Genomic DNA, 25,946 nt, shown 5'->3' on the forward strand with positions numbered 1-25,946 from the left:
TGCATAGTATCAGGAATAAAACTTTCAGATGAATTTCTTCAAGCTGTATCATCACATGCCAATGATATACTCTTCACAGTGGAAACGTTAATGAAAAATAAGTTTTAATCTTCTAAACTGTTGAATTGAATCTCAGCACATCAGGGTGTTGAAACTTTGTTAACTAGACAGTATTGTATTGATCACTTTATCAACGTATTTAAAATTCGGCTGTTTGCAGGCAATGGAATAACATATTGTGTGGGGAGTAGAATAGATGGCTAAATTGACACTGCTTTATCAGCTGAAACTAATTTTTACTGCACCATTTGTAATAATTGCAGCTCAGAACACATCAGGAGATATTACATATTGAAGCTTTTTGCAATTTAAAACCAGAACATCATTTCTAATTATTTGTACAATCCGAGGACCTCTTGTTTCATTTTGACCGATGTAAAAAGAACAAGAATGCTACATAATTCTGTAGATCTGCAAAACATTTAAAATTGTCGACATCATCAATGGACTAACACATAAAGGAATTGCTTTCATAAAACAGGAGTGAAATGAGATTTTTGCAAGGCTGTTTTTGGAAGTTTTCAAACGTGACATTGGCTACACTTTAAAAGCCTAATTCCACTGTACTACTTGACAAAGCCTGTGATAGGAGCATAGAAAAAGTCCATGCCCTCATTCGCTTTATAACCAAAGAGTTGCTGATGCATCTCACACTAAAGACAGATAGCATTTCTAACAGCTCAATTTATCATCATGAGCTATGAATTTTTGCAAAACAGTTGTCAGAGAGCTGTTTGACTTCCTGTTTATTCATGCAAAAAGACATATGCAGGTTTCACATTTTTGCCAACATGGTAGGAGTGCACATCCACCGTGGAATCAATGTAGGTGAACCCTGTGGAGGCAATTTTAGCTATATTAATCAACCTATGTAGACATCTCGTGGCATAGCTCTGGAGCAGGTTTGGCTTGAACTTGGGCCTCCTGGTTCAGATGTAGGGACACTACTACCATCTCACAGTTACACAGATGGAACAGACATGGTTCCAACCTTCCAGATTACTAGTCCAACAAAATAAGACCCAGCTTTGTGAGAATTTGCTAACTTGTCGAACAGATATACAAGTGATGTAATTTTATTCAACCTTAAGTCCCAAAGTTGATATCAAGCAATCATATCTGATATATGTTGCATCTCTCTCTTTCAGAAGTCCACAGACAGTAAGTTACCTTTGTGATGCACCAAGCTAAATTGTCCATGCCCAACAACACCTATTCTTACGGTCTCTCTCAACATGGTTCTGGTTGCCATAAGTTCAGTCACTCTGATTGTGTGCAAACTTACAAAATCATCATGGTCTTACATAAGGGAAATCGTGTTTGCCAAATGTATTCATGTTTTATGAGGATGTAATCAGTAAAGTAAACAGTTCCACAAATGTCATTGTTGCTTTAGGGTCCATTGGTAATGTACAGAATGTATATTTGGAGAATGAGCTTGACAGTGCCATGAGTTGGCATTGAGGGTGTGAGGAGCCATTAGCGATGGACAGGCCATGAATTGCCATGGAGTGTTGTAGAGGGGCATGAGTTGGCATGGAGGGTTGTAAAGGTTGTTGGCGGGTTGTGTGGGTGGTATCAGTTGGAATGGAAGCAGCTGATGCAACAGTATGTGAGTCCATAGAATCCATAAAATCCCCCATTCAGCCCAATGAGTTCATACCAACCCTCTGTAGAGCATCCCACCCAATCCCATCCCCATACCCTCTCCTTGCATTTGCGATGGCTAACACACCTAACCTACACTTGAACCTGAACCCTGTTACTTTTACCCTGTTAACTACTGTTACCCTGGTACTTTAGCAGGGTCAATCCACCACATCTTTAGACTGTGGGAGGAAGCCGAAGCCACCGGCTGAAACCCACGCTGACACAGCGAGAACATGCAAACTCCACACAGACAGTCGCCTGAGGGGTGAATCAGACCCCAGCCCCTGGCACTGTGAGGCAGCAATGCTAAACACTGAGCCACCATGCTCCCCACAGGTCACCATTTAGGGAAGGTCCTCAGGGGAGGGTGGGGCACAGCGGCTGTCTGCCATGTTGTGCAGGTTGCTGCAATGTAGGGCCATCATTTACTCAAGTCAGACAGGCACCTCCAATTTGTGGAGGTTCATGTGATTTGGGAGTGTGGACTTAAGGAAGACAAGAAAGACAATGTTTGCCATTGAAGGCGATCTTTTAGCTGGGATTTTTTTGCGCGCTTTGGAGTTGTATCGCTCTTTTCCAGATCCCGTGAGTTGATGTGAAGAAAGAGTGATGGGAAGGCTCTTTAAATGTCAAAGATCACTGACTTCGTAGAGTCTGTGTATATTTTTTCTGAGTCAAGAGCAGTTTTTTGCATCTGGGAATGGATGGAAAACAGTCTTTATGTTTTGAAATAGTGTGCAGGGGCGGAGCGTTATGTGAGTGTGATGATGACCTGTGAATTTCCCCTGTAAATGTTGATCTGAGATACATGAGTCAGCATATTACCAAGTGGAAAATTTTTTGAACGTCTGAAATGTTAAGTTGAGAATTTGCTAACTATATCTTGATGAAACACTGAAGATATGAAGATTTTACGTTGTTGTGGTTTGTTGGAAGGCTGAAGATGTGGTGCATGTGTCTGTATGTTCCAGATTTGAGCAAAAAAGTGTTCTGTTTTTATATCTGCCAATCTAAGTGTTATATTTAGATGCAGAGTTAATCAAAAATCTGGTATTGGATCACTTTTTAGATTACAGACTTTAGTACACAGAAGGATCAGTGTCAACTTTAAAGAAAGAGTTGAATGTGAAGCTGTGAAGGACTGACCTGAATAGTGGACTCGCACAGAAGGCGACCAAAATGAACAGATGAAACAACGTGCAGGTCAAGTTTGAAGATCTTCGGGGATAGGGTTTGGGTAGGAAGAACTCACTAAAACAAAGTAGAAGGAACTAGCCAGTACAGATGAGGAGTTCCTGGAGGAGCACATTGGTGGAAGTTGAGAGCAGAGGGGGCTGATGGGATGGTCGTGTTATTGAAGGATGCTTTTCAGGGCTGAAGTCTTCTGGAACAAGTCAGATAAGAACAGAGGAAGATGGACTGAGCCTGGTTTGTATGTGAGAGTCCAGAAATTTGATGCTAAGATTAAGTTTGAAATATTGTTCACTTGAGCGGTTTCTCGTAATTTTGTCTGCAAGTTATTACTTGGGCGGGTGGGCAACATTGTTTAGTTTTAACTTTCAGACGTCTTCATTCAAAAAATAAATCCAGCCTTCTGCAGCAAGGTGACATGGCTACCTTACTTTAGCGAAAGCTGATGCCCTGTTCCAAACTAGAAAGTTGTTACTTTGCTCTTTGTATTTTCTCTATCTTGCCAATAGGTTGAGGTTCAGTATTATTTGAAAGTCTGAGTAATGAGGGCTAGACAGCCTAAATTGTAAGCAGACAACTGGAAAAATTTCCCAAAGAATACAGGCAGAGCTTCTGCATTAGCACTGGGCTGCTCTTTTTACCTCCTCAGATTTTTTTCCAGGGCTGGTAGGCTAATTCCAACCTGCACCCGGCCCTCTGAAGCAAAAATTGGGCCTGATGTGGCACTTCTGTTGCTCTGCCAAGTCAGGAAATTTCCTCATTCCAACTGCCTTAAAGACAAAAATATGGCTATAACAGTCTGTCTGCCAACGACTTTATTGAACAATTTAATTTAGCATTTTGATTTGGAAATTGAACAAGACCATATTAGACTGTAGTCACTTCACACATTAATTTGAAATCTGTCTATTTCAGAGAAGCTGCAAACTCATTTATGTTACTTTTAGTGGGTTATTGCTTGAACTAAAATGAAGGTATTGTCCAATGGCTGAGTTCAGTCCATTTTCAGCAGTTCTGATGAAGGATCCCAACCCGAAACATTAACTTTTCTGTTCGTCTGATGCTGCCTGACCTGCTGTGTTCCTCCAGTTCCATACTGTGTTGTCTTAATGCTGTAATTTCACTGTTGTTTTTTATCATTATTTTGTGGCCACTGAATCTCAGACTAAAATATTTAATGTAGATTATTTGCATGTTTATTTATTAACAGATCAGGTGTGGCTATTTTATACAATGACCGTTCTGTTCTTGAAAACTATCATGTGAGTGCTGCCTACCGACTAATGCACGATGAAGAAATGAATATCATGTGCAATTTATCTAAAGATGACTGGCGGTAAGAAGATGACTCTTTCAGAATAACAGTAAAATAAATTATCTTCTGATATTTCATTTACATGAATCAAGATATTTCAAAATGCCAATGTCTCTCCTCTCTTTGGTATTAAGGTGTGATTATAGATTTGTTATAGAATTAATTCAGTTGTTTTTATTTGATGTTGCCACAAATATTTTTCACAAATTTCACAGACAGCCTTTAAACCATGCTTATTATTGAAAGAAAGCAGGAGGCTAATATTTTGGACATTTGTAGTAAGGACTGAGTTTTAATAAACACAGAGACTGAGACTTCCATTAACCTGGAGCCATTTTATGGCATGGAACTTGAATATCACTGAAGAGAAATACACTGTCAAAGCTTACCAGAGGAATTTAAAAATTAAGAAATAGAAGCAGATACAGGCTATTCAGCCCATTGAGTCTGGTCTGCCATTTAATGCATCTTCTTCCTCAGGAGGCTAAGGAAATTCAGCATGTCCATAAGGACCCTAACCAACTTTTATAGATGCATTGTAAATGACGTTCTATCTGGATGCATCACAACTTGGTATGGCAACTGCGCTGTCCAGGACTGTAAGAAACTACAGAAAGTTGTCAACACAGTCTGGACCATCACACAAGCCAACCTCCCATCCACTGACTCCATCAACATCTCTCTTTACCATGGAAAGGCAGCCAGTATCATCAAAGACCCCCTTGACCCCAACCCCAGTTATAAACTCTACCAACTTTTTCTGTCAGCCAGGAGATACAAACGCGTAAACACACGGGCCAATAGGTTCAAGAACATGTGATGATGGGAACTGCAGATGCTGGAGAATCCAAGATAACAAAGTGTGGAGCTGGATGAACACAGCAGGCCAAGCAGCATCTCAGGAGCACAAAAGCTGACGTTTCGGGCCTAGACCCTTCATCCACGAAACGTCAGCTTTTGTGCTCCTGAGATGCTGCTTGGCCTGCTGTGTTCATCCAGCTCCACACTTTGTTGTCTTAGGTTCAAGAACATCTCCCCTGCTGTTATTAGACTGCTGAATGAACCTCTTACATTTCAAATCTAACATTGATCTTGCTTTTGTACACTTCCAGTGTAGTGTAACCTGTATGCCTCGCTCTGTTCAATCACTGTATGATCTGTACATCCTTGTATGTTATGATCTGCCTCTACTCCTTGCAAAACAAAGCTTTTCACTGTACTTAGATACATTGATAGCAATAAATCAAATCAAATCAATGATATAAAAGACCAAAAGAACTGCAGATGCTGTAAATCAGGAACAAAAACAAAGTTGCCGGAAGGGTCACTGGACCCGAAACGTTAACTCTGTTTTCTTCTCCACAGAGGCTGCCAGACCTGCTGAGCTTTTCCAGCACCTTTGTTTTTGTCCAAATGAATGATACCATGACTGATTTGATAATCCTCAACTCTACTGTCCTGCCACTTTCCCATAATGTTTGATTCCCTTGCTAATTAAAAATCTGCCCATCTCAGCCTTGATGTACTTAATGACCTAGACTCCTGCAGTAAAGAATAATACAAATTCACTAACCTTTGAGAGAAGAAATACCTCCTGATCCCTGATTTAAAAAGGTACCCACTTATTCTGAGAATACTGTCTCACAGGGGAAGCAACTTTTCCATAGCTTCCCTATAAAGTGCACTGAAAATCTTGCATATTTCAATAAGATTTCCACTCATTCTTCTAAACTGTAATGAGTACAGGCTCAGCCTACTCAACCTCTGCTCATAGACGGTCCCTCTGTACACATGTTCGGCTTACTGAACATTCTGTAGACTACCTGCAATGCCAGGACACGTTTCCTTCGATAAGAAGCACAAAACTGTTCATTGTGCACCAGCAGTGACCTGACTAGCAGCATGTACAGTTTTAGCAGAATCTCCATAATTTTACACTCCATTCCTTTTGAAATAGATGTAAACATTCCCATTTGCCTTCTCTATTACCTGCTGAATTTGTATCAGAGATAATGCGAACTGCAGATGCTGGAGAATCCAAGATAACAAAGCGAGTTTAGTAGGTAGGAAATGGAGGTGCGGCTTGAGGTGGGAGGAGGACATAGGTGAGAGGTTAGGCAGGCGGGGACGAGCTGGGCTGGTTTTGGTATGCAGTCGGGGAAGGGGAGATTTTGAGACTGGTGAAATCCACATTTGTACCATTGGGCTGCAGGGTTCCCAAGCGGAATATGAGTTGCTGTTCCTGCAACCTACGAGTGGCATCATTATGGCACTGCAGGAGGCCCAGAATGGACATGTCGTCTAAGGAATGGGAGGGGGAGTTGAAATGGTTTGCGGCCCCTGGACCATCTCCAACACATCCCTTATCTTCCTGGACCTTTATCTCTCCATCTCAAGCAACCACCTACAAACTGATGTCCATTTCAAGCCCATTGACTCCCACAGCTACCTGGAATTCACCTCCTCCCACCCACCTTCCTGCAAAAATTCCACCCCCTATTCCCAATTCCTTCGCCTCCACTGCATCTGCTCCCAGGATGAGGCATTTCATTCCTGCTCATCCCAGATGTCCTCGTTCTTCAAGGGCCGCAACATCCCGCTCCCCCCCCGCAGTGGTCGAGAATGCCCTTGACCATGTCTCCCGCATTTCCCGCACATTATCCCTCACACCCAACCCTCGCAATTACCGCCCAAAGAGGATCCCCCTCGTCCTCACATACCACTCCACCAACCTCCGGATACAACACATCATCCTCCGACACTTCTGCTGTCTACAATCTGACCCCACCAACATGGACATTTTTCCCACCCCACCCTTGTCTGCCTTCCAGAGAGACCACTCTCTCCGTGACTCCCTTGTCCGCTCCACACTCCCCTCCAACCCCACCACACCTGGCACTTTCCCTACAACTGCAGGAAATGCTACACCTGCCCCGCACCACCTCCCTCACCCCCATCCCGAGACACGAGATGACTTTCCACGTCAAGCAGATGTTCATCTGCACATCTGCCAATGTGGTATACTGTATCCACTGTACCGGGTGTGGCACCCTCTACATTGGGGAAACCAAGCGGAGGCTTGGGAACCACTTTGCAGAACACCTTTGCTCGGTTCGCAATAAACAACTGCACTTCCCAGTCATGAACCATTTCAACTCCCCCTCCCATTCCTTAGACGACATGTCCATCCTGGGCCTCCTGCAGTGCCACAAATGATGCCACCCGTAGGTTGCAGGAACAGCAACTCATATTTTGCTTGGGAACCCTGCAGCCCAATGGTAACAACGTGAATTTCGCAAGCTTCAAAATCTCGCCTGTCCCCACTGCATCCCAAAACCAGCCCAGCTCGTCCCCGCCTGCCTAACCTGTTCTTCCTCTCACCCATCCCCTCCTCCCACCTCAAGCCGTACCTCCATTTCCTACCTACTAACCTCATCCCGCCCCCTTGACCTCTCCATCCTCCCTGGACTGACCTATCCCCTCCCTACCTCCCCACCCATACTCTCCTCTCCACCTATCTTCTCCTCTATCCATCTTCGGTCCGCCTCCCCCTCTCTCCCTATTTATTTCAGAACCCTCTCTCCATCCCCCTTTTCTGATGAAAGGGCTAGGCCTGAAACGTCAGCTTTTGTGCTCCTAAGATGCTGCTTGGCCTGCTGTGTTCATCCAGCCCCACACTTTGTTATGCTGAATTTGTATGCCAGTTTTCTGCAAGTTTTGTGCAAGGCACTCCCTAATCTCTCTATACTTTTCTTCAGTCCTTCCCCATTTATTCTGTCTGCCAAGGTGCATAACCACATATTTTCTCACATTATATTCCATCTACCAATATTTTGCCCACGTACTCAATCTGTCTATATCCTTTTGCAGACTCTGCATCATCCTCAAACTTGCCTTCCCATCTGTTTTGGTGTAATCTGCAAAAGTACATTCAGTTTCCTCGTCTGTGTTATTAATATATATTGTAAATAATTTTGGCCCCAGCACTGATCCCTGCGACACTCCATTGATTACAGTTTGCCATTTTGAAAATACCCCCCATATCCCACTTCTCTGTCTTCAATTGTCTATCCAAGCTAATATAGAGAGCTAACCTCTTATCAAGCAATCAAATATATCCTAATGTTGATGATTGGTTTGATCAGCCAGTCACTATGCTGTAGGGCAATAGCTGTCCTGATCAGATCTTTGTTCAGACTCACAGGCTCTCAACTGTGCCAAAGATCCATTCAATAAGTGTCCTGTGTACTTCAGTTTAATCTGCAATGGCAAAGTATCACAAAAAATTGAAAAACAGAACAGCAATCTTCTTGACATTGATATTAAGCAATGTCTACGCAAGTGACTTTTTTTCTTAAGAGGATTCTGCCATTGGGTCAAAAAAGTCATTCCACTTAACACAAATTAAGCAATTAAGCAATTTTGTATATAAATTTCAGTGCCAGTTGATGCCAAGCATTTACATATACAGTCCAGCAGCTAGCTTTTTAAAACAAACAGTATGCTCCTTTTGTTGTTTGTAATGGGCATAATAAAGACCACTTTCAAAAACCTGCACTTGCAAAACTCAAAATAAAACATCTGCTAAATAAAAACCGAAAGAACTGCGGATTCCGTAAATCAGGGACGAAAACAGAAGTTGCTGGAAAAGCTCAGCAGGCCTGGTAGCATCCATGAAGAGAAGATCAGAGTTAACGTTTCGGGTCCAGTGACCCTTCCACAGAACTTAATGGTTATTGGACCCAAAACGTTAACTCTGACTTTTTTCTTCACAGATGCTGCCAGACCTGCTGAGCTTTTCCAGCAACTTCTGTTTTTGTTCGTAAAACATCTGCTGCTAGATAGGATTGTACAATTGGGCAGCATTTTATGAGTGTGTGAATAGCTGGACGAATGACCAAGTCAAGCTGATAATGTGGTTCATTTACATGTGCTGTGTATAACATGCCTACATAAACAGTGCCCTGTTCTCTCCACCAAAAGTAGTTCAGACCTTCCATCATTCTGAATGATCAGAGACCCCCGAAGGCTGTCAGCTCTCTGTTGCTTTCTCTGTGGCAATGGCTTAGACAATCAGAGTTGTCTTGAAACCCAATCAGCAGTCATTTCCCCTGTTTTACTTATTGTGATTGGTTGAAATTCAGTATTTGCATTTGCCCTGAAGAATGTGAAACAACATGTTTCAGCAATGTGTCTCCCTTTTTCAGCGATATTTAACATAAGCTTTAAAGTTACTTCAAATATATTTATAGATTATGAACAACAAAATTCATGAACAGACAATATAGTGAATTTTATGCACAATCTATTATTCAAAACAGAATAATGTTGCAGTGAGCAATGCACGGACATGATTTCAACTGGGAGTTGTGGTGCCGAGGTGGGGGCTGAATCTGGCTCTAAGATTAGCTCTGTGCATTTGTATATTGCTGAAAAAAGAAAAATCTTGCCAAAGCCTTTAATCATGCACCCATCAGGACAAATCTTAAACTATCACAATAATTTAGATCAGAAACAAAAACTGAAATTGCTGGTAAAGCTCAGCAGGTCTGGCAGGATCTGCAGACAGAAATTAGAATTAACTTTTCGAGTCCAGTAACCCTTCCCCAGTTCTGAGGAAGCATCACTGGACCCAAAATGTTAACTCTGATTTCTCCTCACAGATGTCGCTATACCTGCTGAGCTTTGCCAGCAAATTATGTTTTTGTTTCTGATATTCAACATTCGCAGTTTTTTTCAGTTTTTATTTACAATAATTTATATCACTGGAGAAAAGGCTGCAGAAAATTGTTGTGTTCATTAGAAATTTGGCTTTCTTCCATTGTCCTAATCAATGCTGGAAGAAAACCTTGGTAATATGTCTCTTTTTTTAGTAATATTCAAATTTGCTCCAGTGAGCACCTCCTTGTGCACCCTTTAGGCAATCACCATGAACCTTTTGGCCACTCACAAATTAAAGCCTTTTTTTTATTCATTTACCTTTTCCTAAGTTGTTGAATCTGACAGAACTCAATGCTCTAAGTGATGAATAATGAACCAGTGAGCTTACAGCACTAAAATCTGCCTTTCTAAATTTGCAGATCCATAGCAATCCAAAGGTGAATGCCAACAAATAAATATGAAACAAAATAGAAATGAATTGCCTGAATTTCAAGGTCAAATTGTTAGTGCTTAGTGGGCAAATGTGAAACAAGGGCTGTGTTTACACATTTACTAAAACTAATGCAACTTTTAACATTTGACAGCCAAAGATATTTTAATTTAAATGTAGTTTGATCACCTGGTGGGTGGGTGAATGCTGAACACATTATCACTAATACGTCCTTGTCTACATTGTTCAGAGGGATTAAACTCTAACCTTCAACGTGACTATCTCAGTGTTGCATTTAAGTCTTTGACTTTTTGATTGCATCTCAAAGAGTGGGTGAGAAGCTGTTGGCTTCTTTTCAGTTTATGCCAAGTTCCAGACTTTTTTTGACACTCTGCTCTACGTCAGCCTTCAATCCAGCCCATAACAAGTGTCTAAAAGCACCGCAGATAATATAGTTTCTCATTCCCAAAGATTCAGTCCCAGGAAGAGACAACTTCATTTTGCAGTAGTTTTTGAGCCTAAATTATTCTCAAGATCTTAACTATAAATCCTACGGACCAATCTCAAGGGGCTGAATGGCCTATTACTGTTCCTATTTCTTATAGTCTACAGACCAGAAGAAAAAGATTTCAGTATACAGGAACACCAAACAACTGTTCAGGATAAGGTTGACTCTTGGGCATTTTCCTCGGAAGCAACATGAACAATATCATATTAACATCTCTCCACTCTGGTGGGATGGTCCAGAACAATGAGGCATCACCTTAAAGTTAGAGCCAGGATGTTTGGGGAAGATTTTGACACAAGGTAATCTGGAATTCTTCCACAGAACTCTATTGGCGCTAGATCAATGGAAAATTTCAAAAATTGTCAGGCAAGATGGGTGGCATGGTGGCTCAGTGGTTAGCACTGCTGCCTCACAGGCTCAGGATCCCAGGTTCAATTCCATCCTTGGGTGACTCGCTGTGTGGTGTCCTCCCTGCAGCTGGGTGCTCTGGTTTCTTCCTACAGTCCAAAGATGTGCAGGTCAGGTGGATTGGCCGTACTAAATTGCCTATAGGATCCAGGGATTTACAGGTTAGGTGAGCCAGCCATGTTAAAAGGAAGGGATTAGGCCTGGTTGGAATGCTCTTCAGAGAGTTGGTATATATTTGATGGGCCAAATAGCGTCTATCTGCACTGTAGTGATTCTTTGATTCTTAGACTGTCAGGATTCTTCAACCAAGGCAGTCAGGCAAAGCAAAGATGCAGATTAACTATGATCTCCTTGAATGGTCGAGCAGCCAACAGTCAATATCCTACTCCTGTTCCTAGCTCCATAATGTTCTTGTCAATGAGTAGGTGCCAAGACAACACTCCATTTGAGTTTGCCAATCTGTTCATTATATTGAACAGATTTTCAACTGCCAGTTGCCTGTGTTCAGGCAAAGAGTCGGCATCTGGCAGCTGAAAGTCTGCCATTCGTACTATGAGTTTCATTTGATTCTGGTGCAAAGGCATTGGAGTCTTTTAATAGTTAGACGTTGACTGCTTCTTAGCATCATTCCGGTTTAAATCAATTGACCAAAATAGCAAAGAAGTCACTTTCTTCAAGTTAAAGACAAGATTTAACCTTAAAAACAATCAGCTTGAACAAGAATATTCAGACACACTGGCATTTCAGCTGGTGAACCATACTTCAGTGTTGACATTCCTTTAGTCGTGGGAACATTAGAAGTTCAGCACATTTTTATATATTTTTCCATTCTTTTATTGTAGACATGGAAAGGAAGCTAGCTGCCAGATCTTTTCCCATATTTAGCATTGTCAATCAGCTAGTCATAGCATCATGTTTTATAAATCAAACAGGGAGCTGCGTTCATTGGTGATAGAGATGGTTTTATCGACCGACATGTCTTGTCATTTTCAACAAATCAAGACCATGAAAAACACTTTACAGCAGCCTGAAGGGTGAGACAATCTCCTTTTCTTGACTTTTTTTTCTAAAAATGGGAAATTTGTTATAACACTTCACACAATACCCACCAACAATTCTTATATGCAACAAAATGTGTGTCCTTGATTTCTCAGGGCTGACAAAGCGAAAGTCATGTCACTAATGCTGCATGCAGCAGATATAAGCCATCCTGCAAAAACCTGGCAACAGCACTACCGCTGGACAATGACACTGATGGAAGAATTCTTTAGACAGGTAAACGCATTTGATGTGTTATTGAAAAAACACACCACACACACAAGAGGAGCATTTTTGCAAGCATTTTGCTGTAGAAAATCTGTTTTCTAAAGTCAATGTCCTATCATGTGAACATTGTACATAATTAGGAGCGTTTTCATTCATGGTATTATCTATTTTGTATTTCCTGATTAAAGAAAATTTTGCATTTGATCCCAAAACTTCCAAACTATTTCCAAACATGATCATGCCAAGTCTTTCTTTTTAGGGCAGATAACTAAGGAGGAACTCATTTCTGCCACAGAATGGAAGTCCTGAACTGCTTCAGGTTTTAGAGTTTTTCCTCGTCTACAGTGTGACACCCAAATCAGCCCATTGCATTTAGAGCCAGGGAACATGCAGGTTTGAGTTTCCTGTAGGTATTCTTACAATATATTTAAGGGGGTGACTAGTGGGCAGAGGGGACAGGCTCGAAAAAGAATTCGAAGGCACAACAGTTGCTGGGATCAGTGGAAATTAGCATAAGAGAGGGCCTTGTGAAACAGAAGAGTTGACAAAATGGAGAGTTTTAGTCGTGATTTCTGCAGCTGGATGCAGCTTTGTGGTATCCTTTCTTCACAGCCTTGATCTGTTGTCTTATTGATGTTGGGATTATGAGACCACAGTGAGATTTTGACCATTCTAATCTTATGCACTGCCGGTTCCTTTGTACCATTAGTGCATACTTAATCTGGACTGAGACTCTTGATCTTGCGTCTTGTCCTGTGAGCCCATCATGACCCAAGTTCTTTACCATAAAGTGTGGTTCTACATTTACTACTTGTATATGCCAAGCTGTTGCCTTATAATTCTATCCACACCTCAGTAAGCCGTGCAATCTGTACAAAACTCTGGTGTGGCCGCACTTGGAGTATTGTGTACAGTTCTGGTCGCCGCAATATAGGAAGGATGTGCAAACACTGGAAAGGGTGCAGAGGAGATTTACCAGGATGTTGCCTAGTATGGAGGGAAGGTCTTATGAGGAAAGGCTGAGGGACTTGAGGCTGTTTTCATTAGAGAGAAGAACTCTAAGAGGTGATTTAATAGAGACATACGAGATGATCAGAGGATTAGATAGGGTGTACAGTGAAAGCCTTTTTCCTCAGATGGAGATGACTAGCACGAGGGGACATAGCTTTAAATTGAGGGGTAATAGATATAGGACAGAAGTCAGAGGTAGGTTCTTTATGCAGAGAGTAGTAAGGGTGTGGAATGCCCTGCCTGCAACAGGAGTAACTCGCTAAGTTTAAGGGCATTTAAATGGTCATTGGATAAACATATGGATGATAATGGAATAGTGTAGGTTAGATGGGCTTCAGATTGGTTTCACAGGTTGGCGCAACATCAAGGGCTGAAGGGCCTGTACTGCACTGTAATGTTCTATGTTCTATGTTCAATCAAGATGCAGCATGTAATTTAGTTTGTTGACATGCTCCATCTTCCATGGACTTCAACCATCAAAATATTGAAACATAAATTTAGAGTCTAATTTGAATTCAGTATAAATGGATGGGTTTTAAATGAGATAAAATCTCACCACTGATCTATTTGTTACTATTCAGTTCAGATTTCAAGTTTGAAGTATTACCAAAATGAACAATTTCACATCGTTCTACATTATAGTCTATTTACCACATCATTGCCCGCTCACTTAACGAATCAACCTACCTTTTTATGGTCTCCTTTTGTCCTGTTCACAGTTTATTTTGATCACTAACTCTATTTTTCAGTAAATTTGGCAACCATACTTTCTGTCCTTCAACTAAGTCATTTATATAAATTGTAATCAGTTTAAATCCCAGCATCAGTTTTGTACCATTCCACCCATTGCACCTTGCCAACATGAAAAAGACCCATTTATGCCAATTCTCTGCTTCCTGTTTGACAGCCAAGCATTTCTCCATATAAATACAATACCCCCTGCATCATGACCTTTTCCAGAACAACTTTGAATGTGGCACTTCATCAAATGCCTCCTTGAAACCTAAGTACAGTGCATCCACTAGTTCCTCGTTATCTACACCACATATTACCTCCTCAAAGAACTTTATGAGGTTAACCAAACATGATATCTCTTTCACAAAACAATGTTAACTGTATCTGATTACCTTGAACTTATCTAAGTGGTTTTCTGTAATCATTTAGTAACAGCTTCTGACTTTTGACATAACTGGCTTTGCTGTCAGAGATAATGGGATCTGCAGATGCTGGAGAATCCGAGATAACAAAGTGTGGAGCTGGATGAACACAGCAGGCCAAGCAGCATCTTAGGAGCACAAAAGCTGACGTTTTGGGCCTGGACCCTTCATCAGAAAAGGGGGATGGGGAGAGGATTCTGAAATAAATAGGGAGAGAGGGGGAGGCAGATTGAAGATGGATAGAGGAGAAGATAGATGGAGAGGAGACAGACAAGTTAAAGGGGCAGGGATGGAGCCAGTAGAGGTGAGTGTAGGTGGGGAGGTAGGGAGGGGATAGGTTAGTCTGGGGAGGACAAACAGATCTTGGGGATGGGATAAGGTTAGTAGGTAGGAAATGGGGGTGCAGCTTGAGGTGGGAGGAGGGGATAGGTGAAAGGATGAACAGGATAGGGAGGTGGGGGTGAGTTGGGCTGGTTTTGGGATGCAGTAGAGGAGGGGAGATTTTGAAGCTTGTGAAATCACTACTTTCTATTTCCCTTACACCTTGAATATAGGAGTTCCTTTTGCTGTTTTCCAATTTAATGGATCATCCCCAATTCAGGGAAATTTTGGAACATCAAAATTAATAGGTTAACTTTGTCACTAGACACTTGTTCTAAGACCCCAAGTTGAAGTCCATGAGTACCGAAGCACTGGTCAACACTTCTGCTATGGTAGAATGAGAGTCAAATCCTGGATGATGAAAAGTAGTTAGAAGAAGAAAAAGCAACACAACACTACTTTCCCTTCAAGTTGTAACTCTCTTAATCACATAACTCCAGCACTATCTTTCAGCCTATTTTTCTAATCACCAGTTCAGAGATGTTATTACACACCTTTGAAGCAGATAGGACTTGAACCTGGTCCTCTTGATCCAGGAATAGGGACAATACCACAGCACTACAGGAGAGCTTAGTGCTCTGTTGTAAATACAGTCCCTTAATCACCTAACACTGGTATTCTATTGTAAGTTGAACTCCCTTCATCACCTAGCTCCAACAGTCTGTTGTAGGCTGCAGTCATACGCTCAGTCATTCTAAGTTGGCTAGTTTAATGTGTTCCTAAAACAAAGGCCTAAATACCCATTAAATAAGAAACCAGTTCCAGCTGCTTCTGAATTAAGTCACACTGCTCTCCCAATGCCATCCTTGTTAAAAGTTTGTCTTAAGCCTGGAAACCACAGCATCAAAATTGTTGAGTTCAGATAATGTCAGCTATATCTTAGGTGACGGTGGGAGGCAAAAACAAATTTAACTCGGCTTAGGCAATTTTAGTGTGTCCTTCCATTGGGGCCCATGGAGAATTTTGAACCACAATTATTTGATGTTGGTCCACATATTCTTCCTTTACAATACAGGCTTGTTGGAATCAAGTTGATGCCATTGCTTTGGTGCCAGGTCTGGGTGAATAGAAAATAATGGAAATCTTTTCACTCTCACCCCTCTGCTCTACCAAATGAACATTTGCTTTTTTCTCCTCCACAGATGCTGCCGGACCTGCTGAGCTTTTCCAGCAACTTTGCTTTTGCTCCTGATTTACAGCATCCGCAGTTCTTTTGGTTTTATTTGCTTTTATCTATTCTTCATTGAAGTATATATAACTATTCTCTATATTACTTCCTTTAATTTTGATAATTTTCTATACAGGGTGATAGTGAGGCTGATTTAGGATTGCCATTTTCCCCACTATGTGATCGAAAATCCACAATGGTGGCACAGTCTCAGATTGGTAAGAGTGCGCAAGAATGATGCGCAGGCATTTATGTATGTTATTTTTAAAACACAGTTTCCAGTTTTCACTTATTAGGGCTTGCTCTTACTTGTTAAGGTTTCTCCATACTGGGATCATCTGGAGTGCAAAGATAACTTGGCTTTTTCCTCTACAGCTCTACCTCTTACCCCTACCCCCAGCTTTTCCACTTGCACCTCCAACAAAAAGTGTCAGGAGCTCTTGGTTTTCTTGGAACCTAAATCTCCGACCATTGAATCAGATGTTTCCACTGTTTCTTGTAATTTCCCGGTTTATCTAGTCCAACATCCTTGCAGGTTTGGCTCCTGCTTAACCATGAATTTACATCTTCTTGTACTTTATCCCTAATTTTTTCTCATGTGCTGTATGAGCCCAGCACCTATAGTTCCTTGAACCTACTCCCATTAAACTGCTGATCATTCAACATTCCTTCCTGGCACTCAGGAGAACCAATATTATAAATGGTTCTCTCTTCCCAAATGCTAAATGCCTCTTCTTCTAATCTGCATTCATCATACCTCCTCATTCAACCAATCCTTAGTCTCTCTGCCCTTCAAAGTATCACTACATCACCAAGCTCCCTTTTCTCACCAGAGTCCTCAAACATGTTACCACACCCCAAATGAGTGCCCATCTTTCCCAGCACTCTATCCCTGAATACTTGCACTCGGGTTTCCACACTTGTCACAGTACCATTCTCAAAGTCTTAAATTGCATGCTATGTGACGATGAAAAGGTAAACATCCTCTCAAGTAGCTGAGATAACAAAGTGTAGAGCTGGATGAACGCAGCAGGCCAAAAGCATCTTAGGAACACAAAATGATTAGATTCCTTATAGTGTGGAAACAGGCCCTTTGGCCCAACTAGTCCACACCACTGCTTGAAGCATCCCACCCAGACCCATCCCCCTATAACCCACACACCCCTGAACACTATGGGCAATTTAGCATGGCCAATCCACCTAGCCTGCACGTCTTTGGACTGTGGGAGGAAACCCATGCAGACACGGGGAGAGTGTGCAAACTCCACACAGACAGTTACCCGAGGCTGGAATCAAACCCAGGTCCCTGGTGCTGTGAGGCTGCAGTGCTAACCACTGAGCCACCATGCCAGCCCAGTTGATGTTTCGGGCCTAGATCCTTCATCAGAAAAGGGGGATGGGGAGAGGGTTCTGAAATAAATAGGGAGAGAGGAGGAGGTGGATCAAAGATAGATAGAGCAGAAGATAGGTGGAGAGGAGACGGACAAGTTAAAGGGGCAGGGATGGAGCCCATAGAGGTGAGTATAGGTGGGGAGGTAGGAGGGGATAGGTCAGTTAGGGGAGGACGGAGAGGTCAAGGGGGCGGGATGAGGTTAGTAAGTAGGAAATGGAGGTGCGGCTTGAGGTGAGAGGAGGACATAGGTGAGAGGAAGAGCAGGTTAGGGAGGTGGGGACAAGCTGGGCTGGTTTTGGGATGCAGTGGAGGGAGGGGAGATTTTGAAGCTTGTGAAATCCACATTGATATCATTGGACTGCAGGGATCCCAAGTGGAATATGAGTTGCTGTTCCTGCAACCTTCGGGTGGTATCATTGTGGCACTGCAGGAGGCCCAGGATGGACATGTCGTCTAAGGAATGCAAGGTGGAGTTGAATGCAAGGGTGTTCTGCAAAGCGGTCCCCAAGCCTCCGCTTTTTTTCCCCAATGTAGAGGTAGCCACAATGGTACAACAGATGCAGTACACCACATTGGCAGATGTGCAGGTGAACATCTGCTTGATGTGGAAATTTTTCTTGGGGGCTTGGATGGGGGTGAGGGAGGAGGTGTGGGCACAAGTGTAGCACTTCCTGCTGTTGCAGGGGAAAGTGCCGGGTGTGATGGGGTTAGAGCAGGGTGTGGAGCGGACAAGGGAGTCCTGGAGAGAGTGGTCTCTCGGAAAGCAGACAAGGGTGGGGATGGAACTGACATCCATTTCAAGCCCACCAACTTCCAGAACTACCTTAACTTGTCTGTCTCCTCCCCACCTATCTTCTCCTCTATCTATCTTTGATCCACCTCCCCCCCTCCCTATTTATTTCAGTACCCCCTCCCCATCCTACTTTTTGATGAAGGGTCTAGGCCTGAAACGTCAGCTTTTGTGCTCCTAAGATGCTGCCTGGCCTGCTGTGTTCATCCAGCTCTACACTTTGTTCTCAGATTCTCCGCATCTGCAGTTCCCATTACCCCTCAAGTAGCCTACAAGTTTTTGATGCAGTTGATCACACCATCCTCCTTCCGTTTCCTCTCCATTGTCATCTAGCAATTGCTGTGACCCAGTTCCATTCTTATCCATTCTAATCATAGCCAAAGAATAATTTGCAATCACAACTTCCTGGTTCTCAATTTTTGCATTGGCCATTAAGAAATAAAGATCTCGTTTAAGTAACGGATCTTTCAGGGGGATATTTTCAAACCTCAGCGACAGTGAATTCCCACTGGCGGGGCTAACGTATGTTTAATTACACCAACTTTGGGAGATCATCTACATATGGTTTCAGTGAACATACGTCTCTATGGTTCTTAGCCCTGAGAGTACGATTATGAGCATAGGATAGGATGCTGCACGAAGAAAACAAATGTCTAAGTTAATTTTCAGTATCAATTAATGACCAGAAGCATATGTTGTAGCTTGGATGGGTTTAAGGGAGATTTGTGTAATACAATGAACATCGTGGGCTGAGTATTGCACACTCTTGGCAAGTTTGGAGCTGGTGGCTATTTAATCAGGTGGGGGTAGGGCCACCTTCCCATTTCCATGTGGAAACCATAGCTTTGAGAGCTACCACCAATGTGACCACCTCTTATGAAATAAGTGACACTCAGCTGTAGAGGGTGAAGGTTGCTTGTGATCAAAAAATGTGGAGGGGGAGTGGTTGGGAGGTGAGTGTTTAAGCTGTCAAAATGACCGTCTTTTCCTGTAGACTCACAGTGTTCTCTGGTGTTCAGCTCGCAGATTTATATTCCCACTGAAATCATTTAACCAAGGGGCAGGGGCATGGCTCGGTGTTTACTCTGTGACCAAGGATTAGCTTCAGTTCCACTCTCGGGCGACTGTGTGGAGTTTGCACATTCTCCCCATGTCGGCGTGGGTTTCAGCCGGGTGCTCCGGTTTCCTCCCACAGTCCAAAGATGCACAAGCTAGGTGGATTGGCCATGCTAAGATGCCCCGTGGTGTCCAGGGATGTGCAGGCTAGGTGGGCGAGCCAAGGAAAAAGGAGTGGTTTGGGTCTGGGTGGGTGCTCTTCAGAGGGTCAATGCAAATTTAATGGGACGAATGGCCTGTATCTGCATTGCACTGTAGTGAATCTTTGATTCTAAGACGATCAGGATTCTGGAACCAAGGTAACCAGACAGATCAAAGATACAGATTAGCTATGATCTAACTGGATGGCCGAACAGCCAACAGTCAAAACCCTCCTCCTGTTCCTGGATCCATAATATTTTTTCCACCAGTGGGTAACAAGAAGACACTCCATTTTAGTCCTCCAGGTAATCCTTGATAGGCATACAATGTGGTCAGGTCCAGTGCTTATGCAGTTTTCATAGTTTGCTGGTGCAGCTTCATGCTGCAGTGTCTGCCCTGCTCTTGCTGCCAGTCTTAAGAGTCTTGGAAGGATTTGCAGGCTGATAATTTTGGCTGCATTAGGAACCTGAGGCCCTCAAACCCTGGGCCTGACTGTTTTGGCTTGAAAATGGAGAGATTATTCACTACACCACAAGACCTTCTTTCTGTTACCCAATAACTACACATTTTGGTGAAATCTTAATCAGTAATTAAAACGTGCCTGCATTTTCAAACTTCCGACTTAATTTGTTTTAACAAAGTTTTATGTTCTACATATTTGACGATGTTTAAAACTTAATTTATATTTGAGAAAATCCTTTCATCGAGCTGTGTTCTGTTAATCATTTGGAACTTTTATTTCAAACAGGTTTTATTGATTTTATTGTGGAGCCAACCTTCTCTGTTCTGACAGATGTAGCAGAAAAAATAATAGCTCCTCTTATAGAGGAAGCTTCTCAATCCGAGACCTCTGATTATCGACAACAAAGGTTTGTTGTAGCATTTTTTTAAAAACAAGGTTTACACATTAGTCAACTTATTACGCATTTACAATAAAACCAGCCTGTAGATGTTTGCAAAATTGTTTTGTATTTCCTGCTTTTAAAGTTACAGTTTTAGAATGTGAAGCAGCTTCTATTTGATTTTTTGTTGTTGATTTCTGTGCTGTCTGTTGCAGAGTCATTGTAACAATATCAATACTCAGCTGCCTGAAAAATGTTAGCAGAATTTAAATCTAGAAAGTTTGCAAATTTAATTGTTTGAGGTTGATTTTTATCCCGCGCTTCTCAAAGTTCAGCCTGCCAATCATCCCCAATGTGTACTGACACTCAGAACTCTGACTGCATTGTTTGATAAATGGGACAGTTGATTCCAGCAGAGCATGTGCCCTAGATGTGGCCAGATGGGGGCACAGTGATACTGCACAAAAACCTGAGCACATTGCTATGATGTTAGACAACATTAAGTCTTAATTTGAGAGGTTCTAGTCACAGTTGCTTTGTTGCTGAATAATAATAAGTCAAAGTGGAAAGTATTCTAGCTACACTACTCAGTCGTACTTCACAATAGCTGAGTCAAACAGGACATGACTGAAGGCACGGGAACATATTTTGCCTTCTCACTCTCTCCAGCTATAGGAACATGGCATAGAAGGAACTTAAAAAGGAGAGAAAATAAATCAACATGCAAATGATAAAATAGAAATTCTAATTTAAGAAAGGAAGTAAATGCAACTGTTGACAGTTAGTTTCAATGTTTGCTGTTGATTGATAGCAACAAAATCGTGTATTGACAAAAATTCTTTCCTATGCATTTGTGATAATTCTTTTGTGATTCTGCAGTGACTCACAAGCATCTCACTGACTTGTTCAAAAGTTACACAGATATTGTTTTTGTATTGTTAATTTCGTGGAAAATCTTTGGATTTAACTTAATTCAGATTCGCTGAATGAAAATGCATGACCCGTTTTAATACTGTTGTAATTGCTGTCAACTGTTGCTTTTGTATTATATCCAATTCCTTACTGGGTTTATCCCGGAAATATGAATAATATCATAGAGATGAATTAAATATTCTCCAGAACAGAAGGAAAACTTTGAACTTGAATTTCTATAATATCCTTCTACGTCCTCGGTGGTTACAGAAGAGCTGCAGCAGTAAATTACTTAAAACAGCATTGACTTTTTTTAACGCAAAACAGTAACTGATTTATACACAGATAATAGACAGCAATGAAGTCCACAATTAATTAATCTCCTCTTTGTGACATTGGCTATGAGACAAGCACTGACCAGGATATTGAGAAACGTTCCACAAATCTTCTTTAAATAGTGCAGCAAGAAACCTAAGAATTTTACACACACACACATGCACGCACGCGCGCACACACACGCGCACACACACACACACACACACACACACACACGTTCTCCCTCTCTCTCTCTCACTCATGACTCTCTACCCTCAACATCACACACAGCACACTGCTTTGGTTACAAGAGAATGCTGCCATTTGGACAACCTTCTAGCAATTCCTTTCCCACTGTGCTTCCCTGTGTTCCTGTCTGCCCTGGACCTCCAATTCCCTCACTAAGATCTGTCAGACTGACCCTGGCAAAATGCCTGCTCACCTGCTATTTCAGCTCCAATGCCCACTCCTCAGGGTAGTGTGGACTACAGAGCACCAGACCATCTGCCTAAGAGGAACTTGAGCAGTTCATCAACTTTGCCCACATCTTGCACCTTGCCCTGAAATTCACCTGGACCATTTCTGACACCTCCCTCCTCATCCTGGATCCCCCCCCCCCCCCCCCCCCACTGTGAACCAGCTCACAACTGACACCCATTCTACTGACTCCCACAGTGACCTCGACTACACCTCCTTTCACACATCCTCCTGTAACAGTTCCATCCCATTCTTTCAATTCCTCCTCCTCCGCAGCATCTGCTCCCAGGATGAGGCATTTTACTCCAGGACATCCCAGATACTGTCCTACTTTAGGGACAGGAATTTTTTCTCCTCTGTAATTAAGGATACATCTCCTCCATTTCCTGCACTTCTGCCCTCCAATGCCCTCCCCGCAACAACAATAAGGATAGAGACCTCTCAGCCCTCACATACCACCCACAAATCTCCGAATCCAATGATTCATCCTCCGACATTTCTGCCACCTACAACTAGCCACACCAAAAAGATATTTCCTTCCCCACCCCTGTCCGCTTTCCACAGGGACTTTCTTTCTATGACTCCCTCATCAGCTCTACACTCCCCACCACCCCTGGCACCTTTCCCTGCAACTTCTGGAGGGGCAACACCTGCCCCTCTACGTCCTCTCTCACCTCTGTCCAAGGCATCAAACAATCCTTCCAAATCCAGCAGAGATTCACTTGTACTTCATCCAACCTCATCTATTGCATCCGTTGCTCCCGACGTGCTCTCCTTTATTTCGGGGAGATCAAGCGCAGACCGGTTCGTGAAACATCTGCGCTCTGCATGCACCAACTAACCTGACCTTCCAGTTGCCATCCATTTTAATTCCCCTTTCCCACTTCCCTGACCATTTGTCCATCCTTTGCCTCCTCCACTGTAAGAGTGAGGCCAAATGTAAACTGGAGGAACAACACCTGATATTTTGCCTTAGGAGCCTACAGCCCAATGACCTCATTATTGACTCCACCAGCTTCAAGATCCCTCCACCTCCAGCCTTATCCCATGTCCAGCCCTTCCTCTCCTGACCTGACCTGACCCAACCTGTCCATCTTTCTACTCACCTAGCCACTCCACCCTTTCCACTGACTAATCACAATAACACCCCCCCCCCCACCTGCCTCTGTATAGCATGATTCCACCCACGCTTCCCCCAGCCCCAATGCCCTCCCTCTATTTATTTCTGGGCTCCCCTCTCTCCCAGTCCTGACAGAGGGCTTAGACCCGAAGCACTGACTTTCCTGCTCTTCAGATGCTGTCTGATGTGCTGTTCTTCTCCAGCTTCACATCTCTTGACTCCATCTTCCTGCTCAGCAGTTCTCAAGAGCAGATCCTCCTCCCATTTGGGTGTTGAAGCCTTGTCCTGTGCCAATGAATGGCCCGCAACTCTAAATCAGCTTGGGGCTTCCTAACCAGGAAAAGACAGACTTCCCTCACGATTTAGAAGCTGCACAGGGCAGGTCTACTATGACTGCATAAAGCCCGGCCCTAGACTGCAGCTGTTGAGTCCCCAACTGAGACTTGAATGCAACATCATTTAGCTCAGAAGTAAGGCTTATAATAGAATGATGTAACTGTGGCACAGCTATTCACCCTCTTGATTATGTTTGCTTTCACTTCTCATTTCTTTATCCCCTGACTCTTCTGAAGACACGAAATGATAATCCAATCTCTGCAGGCACTGTGCAGCCTCTTAAAGTTCCAAACTGGCATCTGTGTTTAATGCCTCTATCCTTCCAGCCTGTGTGTTCCAGATCACAACAACTTACTTTATAGAACAAGTTTTATTGTTACTCTCATCCTTTTGCCAATTATTTTAAATGGGTGCCTTCTTGATCCTTCCACCAATGGAAGCATTATTTACTTTCAAACACCCCCTATAATTTAGATCAGTGTGTTTTATCCCAATGAGAGGCAATATTGGATCTAGTTCGTGGAAATAAAGTGAAATAGGTAAGTATTATAAGGTTAGGGAATTTCAAGGGAACAGGGATCATAAACACACTTCCAACGTGAGGAGTACTAGACATCGTGTTTGTAAAGTGCTTTGCTTTGTGGAGACTCGTAAGATGCGCTGACAGCCTTCAGAACAGTCTGAAAACAGAAGGGATTCTACTCCATCCATGTGCATTTGGTGCATAATTACAAATACAGATTGTTGCACAATAAGCTCACAGTATTCACAATCCATTCACTCAGCTGCAAGCTCCAATGCCAGCTATATTTCAACCGTGATGGCAAATCAAAAGGCAGCTACTAGTTTATCCACTCATTATTAGCTCATGACACAGATGCAGAATTAATTTCAATATGTGGAGCTGGTCTACAATGAGAGTGGTGCTGGATATGAAGTATTGAAAAATGCTGTCCTCATTCATGCTTTCACTACTTGAGTAGTTCAGGAGGAGCAGTGCATTACCGATCTGACTGGTGCGCAAGAAGCTTGGCCATCTGCTGTACACTTCCCAATCTTGTCATTATAAAGTTACAACCCTTGCCATAACCCATCAGGTTACAAGAGAAGGTACAGAAGCCTGTATCAATGAGTTAGAATGAGGGACTGATCCTTTTCATGTGGAGGGATAAAAGAAGCTAAGCCTATATTCCTTGCACTTTAGAAGAATAAGAGATGATATCATTTCATTTTATAAAATTCCTAAAAGTCTTGGCAGATTGGATGCACAGATGCTGAGCAGATGCCTCAGCAAAACCAACCCAGTAGGTAAGAGCCACAAGGAGCCATGGTATGGATTGGGCAGGGGTTTGCTCCACTCCCTCCATCTGAGAAAAAGGCAGTTAAATGACCCTGCTATTCATAGCCTCTTCTGTTCAACTTCACCGCAACCACACAATACCTAGAACTGCCTCCTTCATTATTGTTAAGTTTCATTTCATGATTTAATTGAATCCCTACAGGGTGGAAACAGGCCTTTCTGCCCAACAAGCCCACACTGGCCCTCAGAGAATTCCACCCAGACCCCTCCCCCTATAACCCACCTAATCTACACATCCCTGAACACCACCGGCAATTTGGCATGGCCAATCGACCTAACCCGCTTATGTTTAGATTGTGGAAGGAAACCCGAGCACCCAGAGGAAAGTCTGCCCCATCACCACCAGTCTGAGGGACTTCACAAGAGTTGCACGTTCAGTTTGCCTGCAAGATGAAGAGAGAATTTTATCTGAATAGCCTGGTCTTCCTCATCTATTCTAGCCTGACACTGAGATGCAATGTTGCGCTCTTCAGTGATACCCCTTTCTCATTTACACGACATATGCAATGGTGGCTGAGTTGTTACTGATGACAATGGATGCATGCTGTGCAACTGTGCAAGAGAACTAAGCCAACATATGTGCACAAAGGTATATCCAGAATTAGACATCTATCACATGGGTTCCACTCACCACTCATCTTCCCAGATCTTATGAGGTTATTGAATCATTTGTGAAAGTGGGCCCATATCCTTCTAGTCACTCCCTAGTGCTCATCTTGTAGCCATCTCCATCTTTCTTTGTATCTCAGATACTGGATGATGGAAGCAATAGCTCCTGCCATTCATAATTGGCAATTAATGCAACAAGAGAGCAGAGGACCTTGGTGCCACCTCTAGATACTTGTCTGCACCATTGTTGGCTTTTTAGGGGCTCTCCTGTGACATCTGCTCAGTGAATAGTGGTTTTAGTTATTGCTGCCACTTGCCTTTTTGTTTAT

General features: G+C 42.7%; 1 protein-coding gene across 5 annotated transcripts in view; it reads left to right on the forward strand.

Annotated features, from left to right (window-relative positions):
• The window catches only part of pde1a (phosphodiesterase 1A, calmodulin-dependent), a 462,032-nt gene that overhangs the window by 393,158 nt on the left and 42,928 nt on the right, over positions 1-25,946 (forward strand). For all 5 annotated transcript variants that reach the window (XM_059647187.1, XM_059647188.1, XM_059647189.1 and 2 more), the window contains 5 exons: positions 4,112-4,237; positions 12,156-12,257; positions 12,378-12,498; positions 16,343-16,424; positions 20,395-20,515. In XM_059647187.1, the coding sequence (XP_059503170.1) occupies positions 4,112-4,237; positions 12,156-12,257; positions 12,378-12,498; positions 16,343-16,424; positions 20,395-20,515 (552 nt within the window). The remainder of the gene's footprint in view (positions 1-4,111; positions 4,238-12,155; positions 12,258-12,377; positions 12,499-16,342; positions 16,425-20,394; positions 20,516-25,946) is intronic.

The sequence above is a fragment of the Stegostoma tigrinum genome, chromosome 7, assembly GCF_030684315.1.
Source record: "Stegostoma tigrinum isolate sSteTig4 chromosome 7, sSteTig4.hap1, whole genome shotgun sequence".
NCBI lineage: Eukaryota > Metazoa > Chordata > Chondrichthyes > Orectolobiformes > Stegostomatidae > Stegostoma > Stegostoma tigrinum.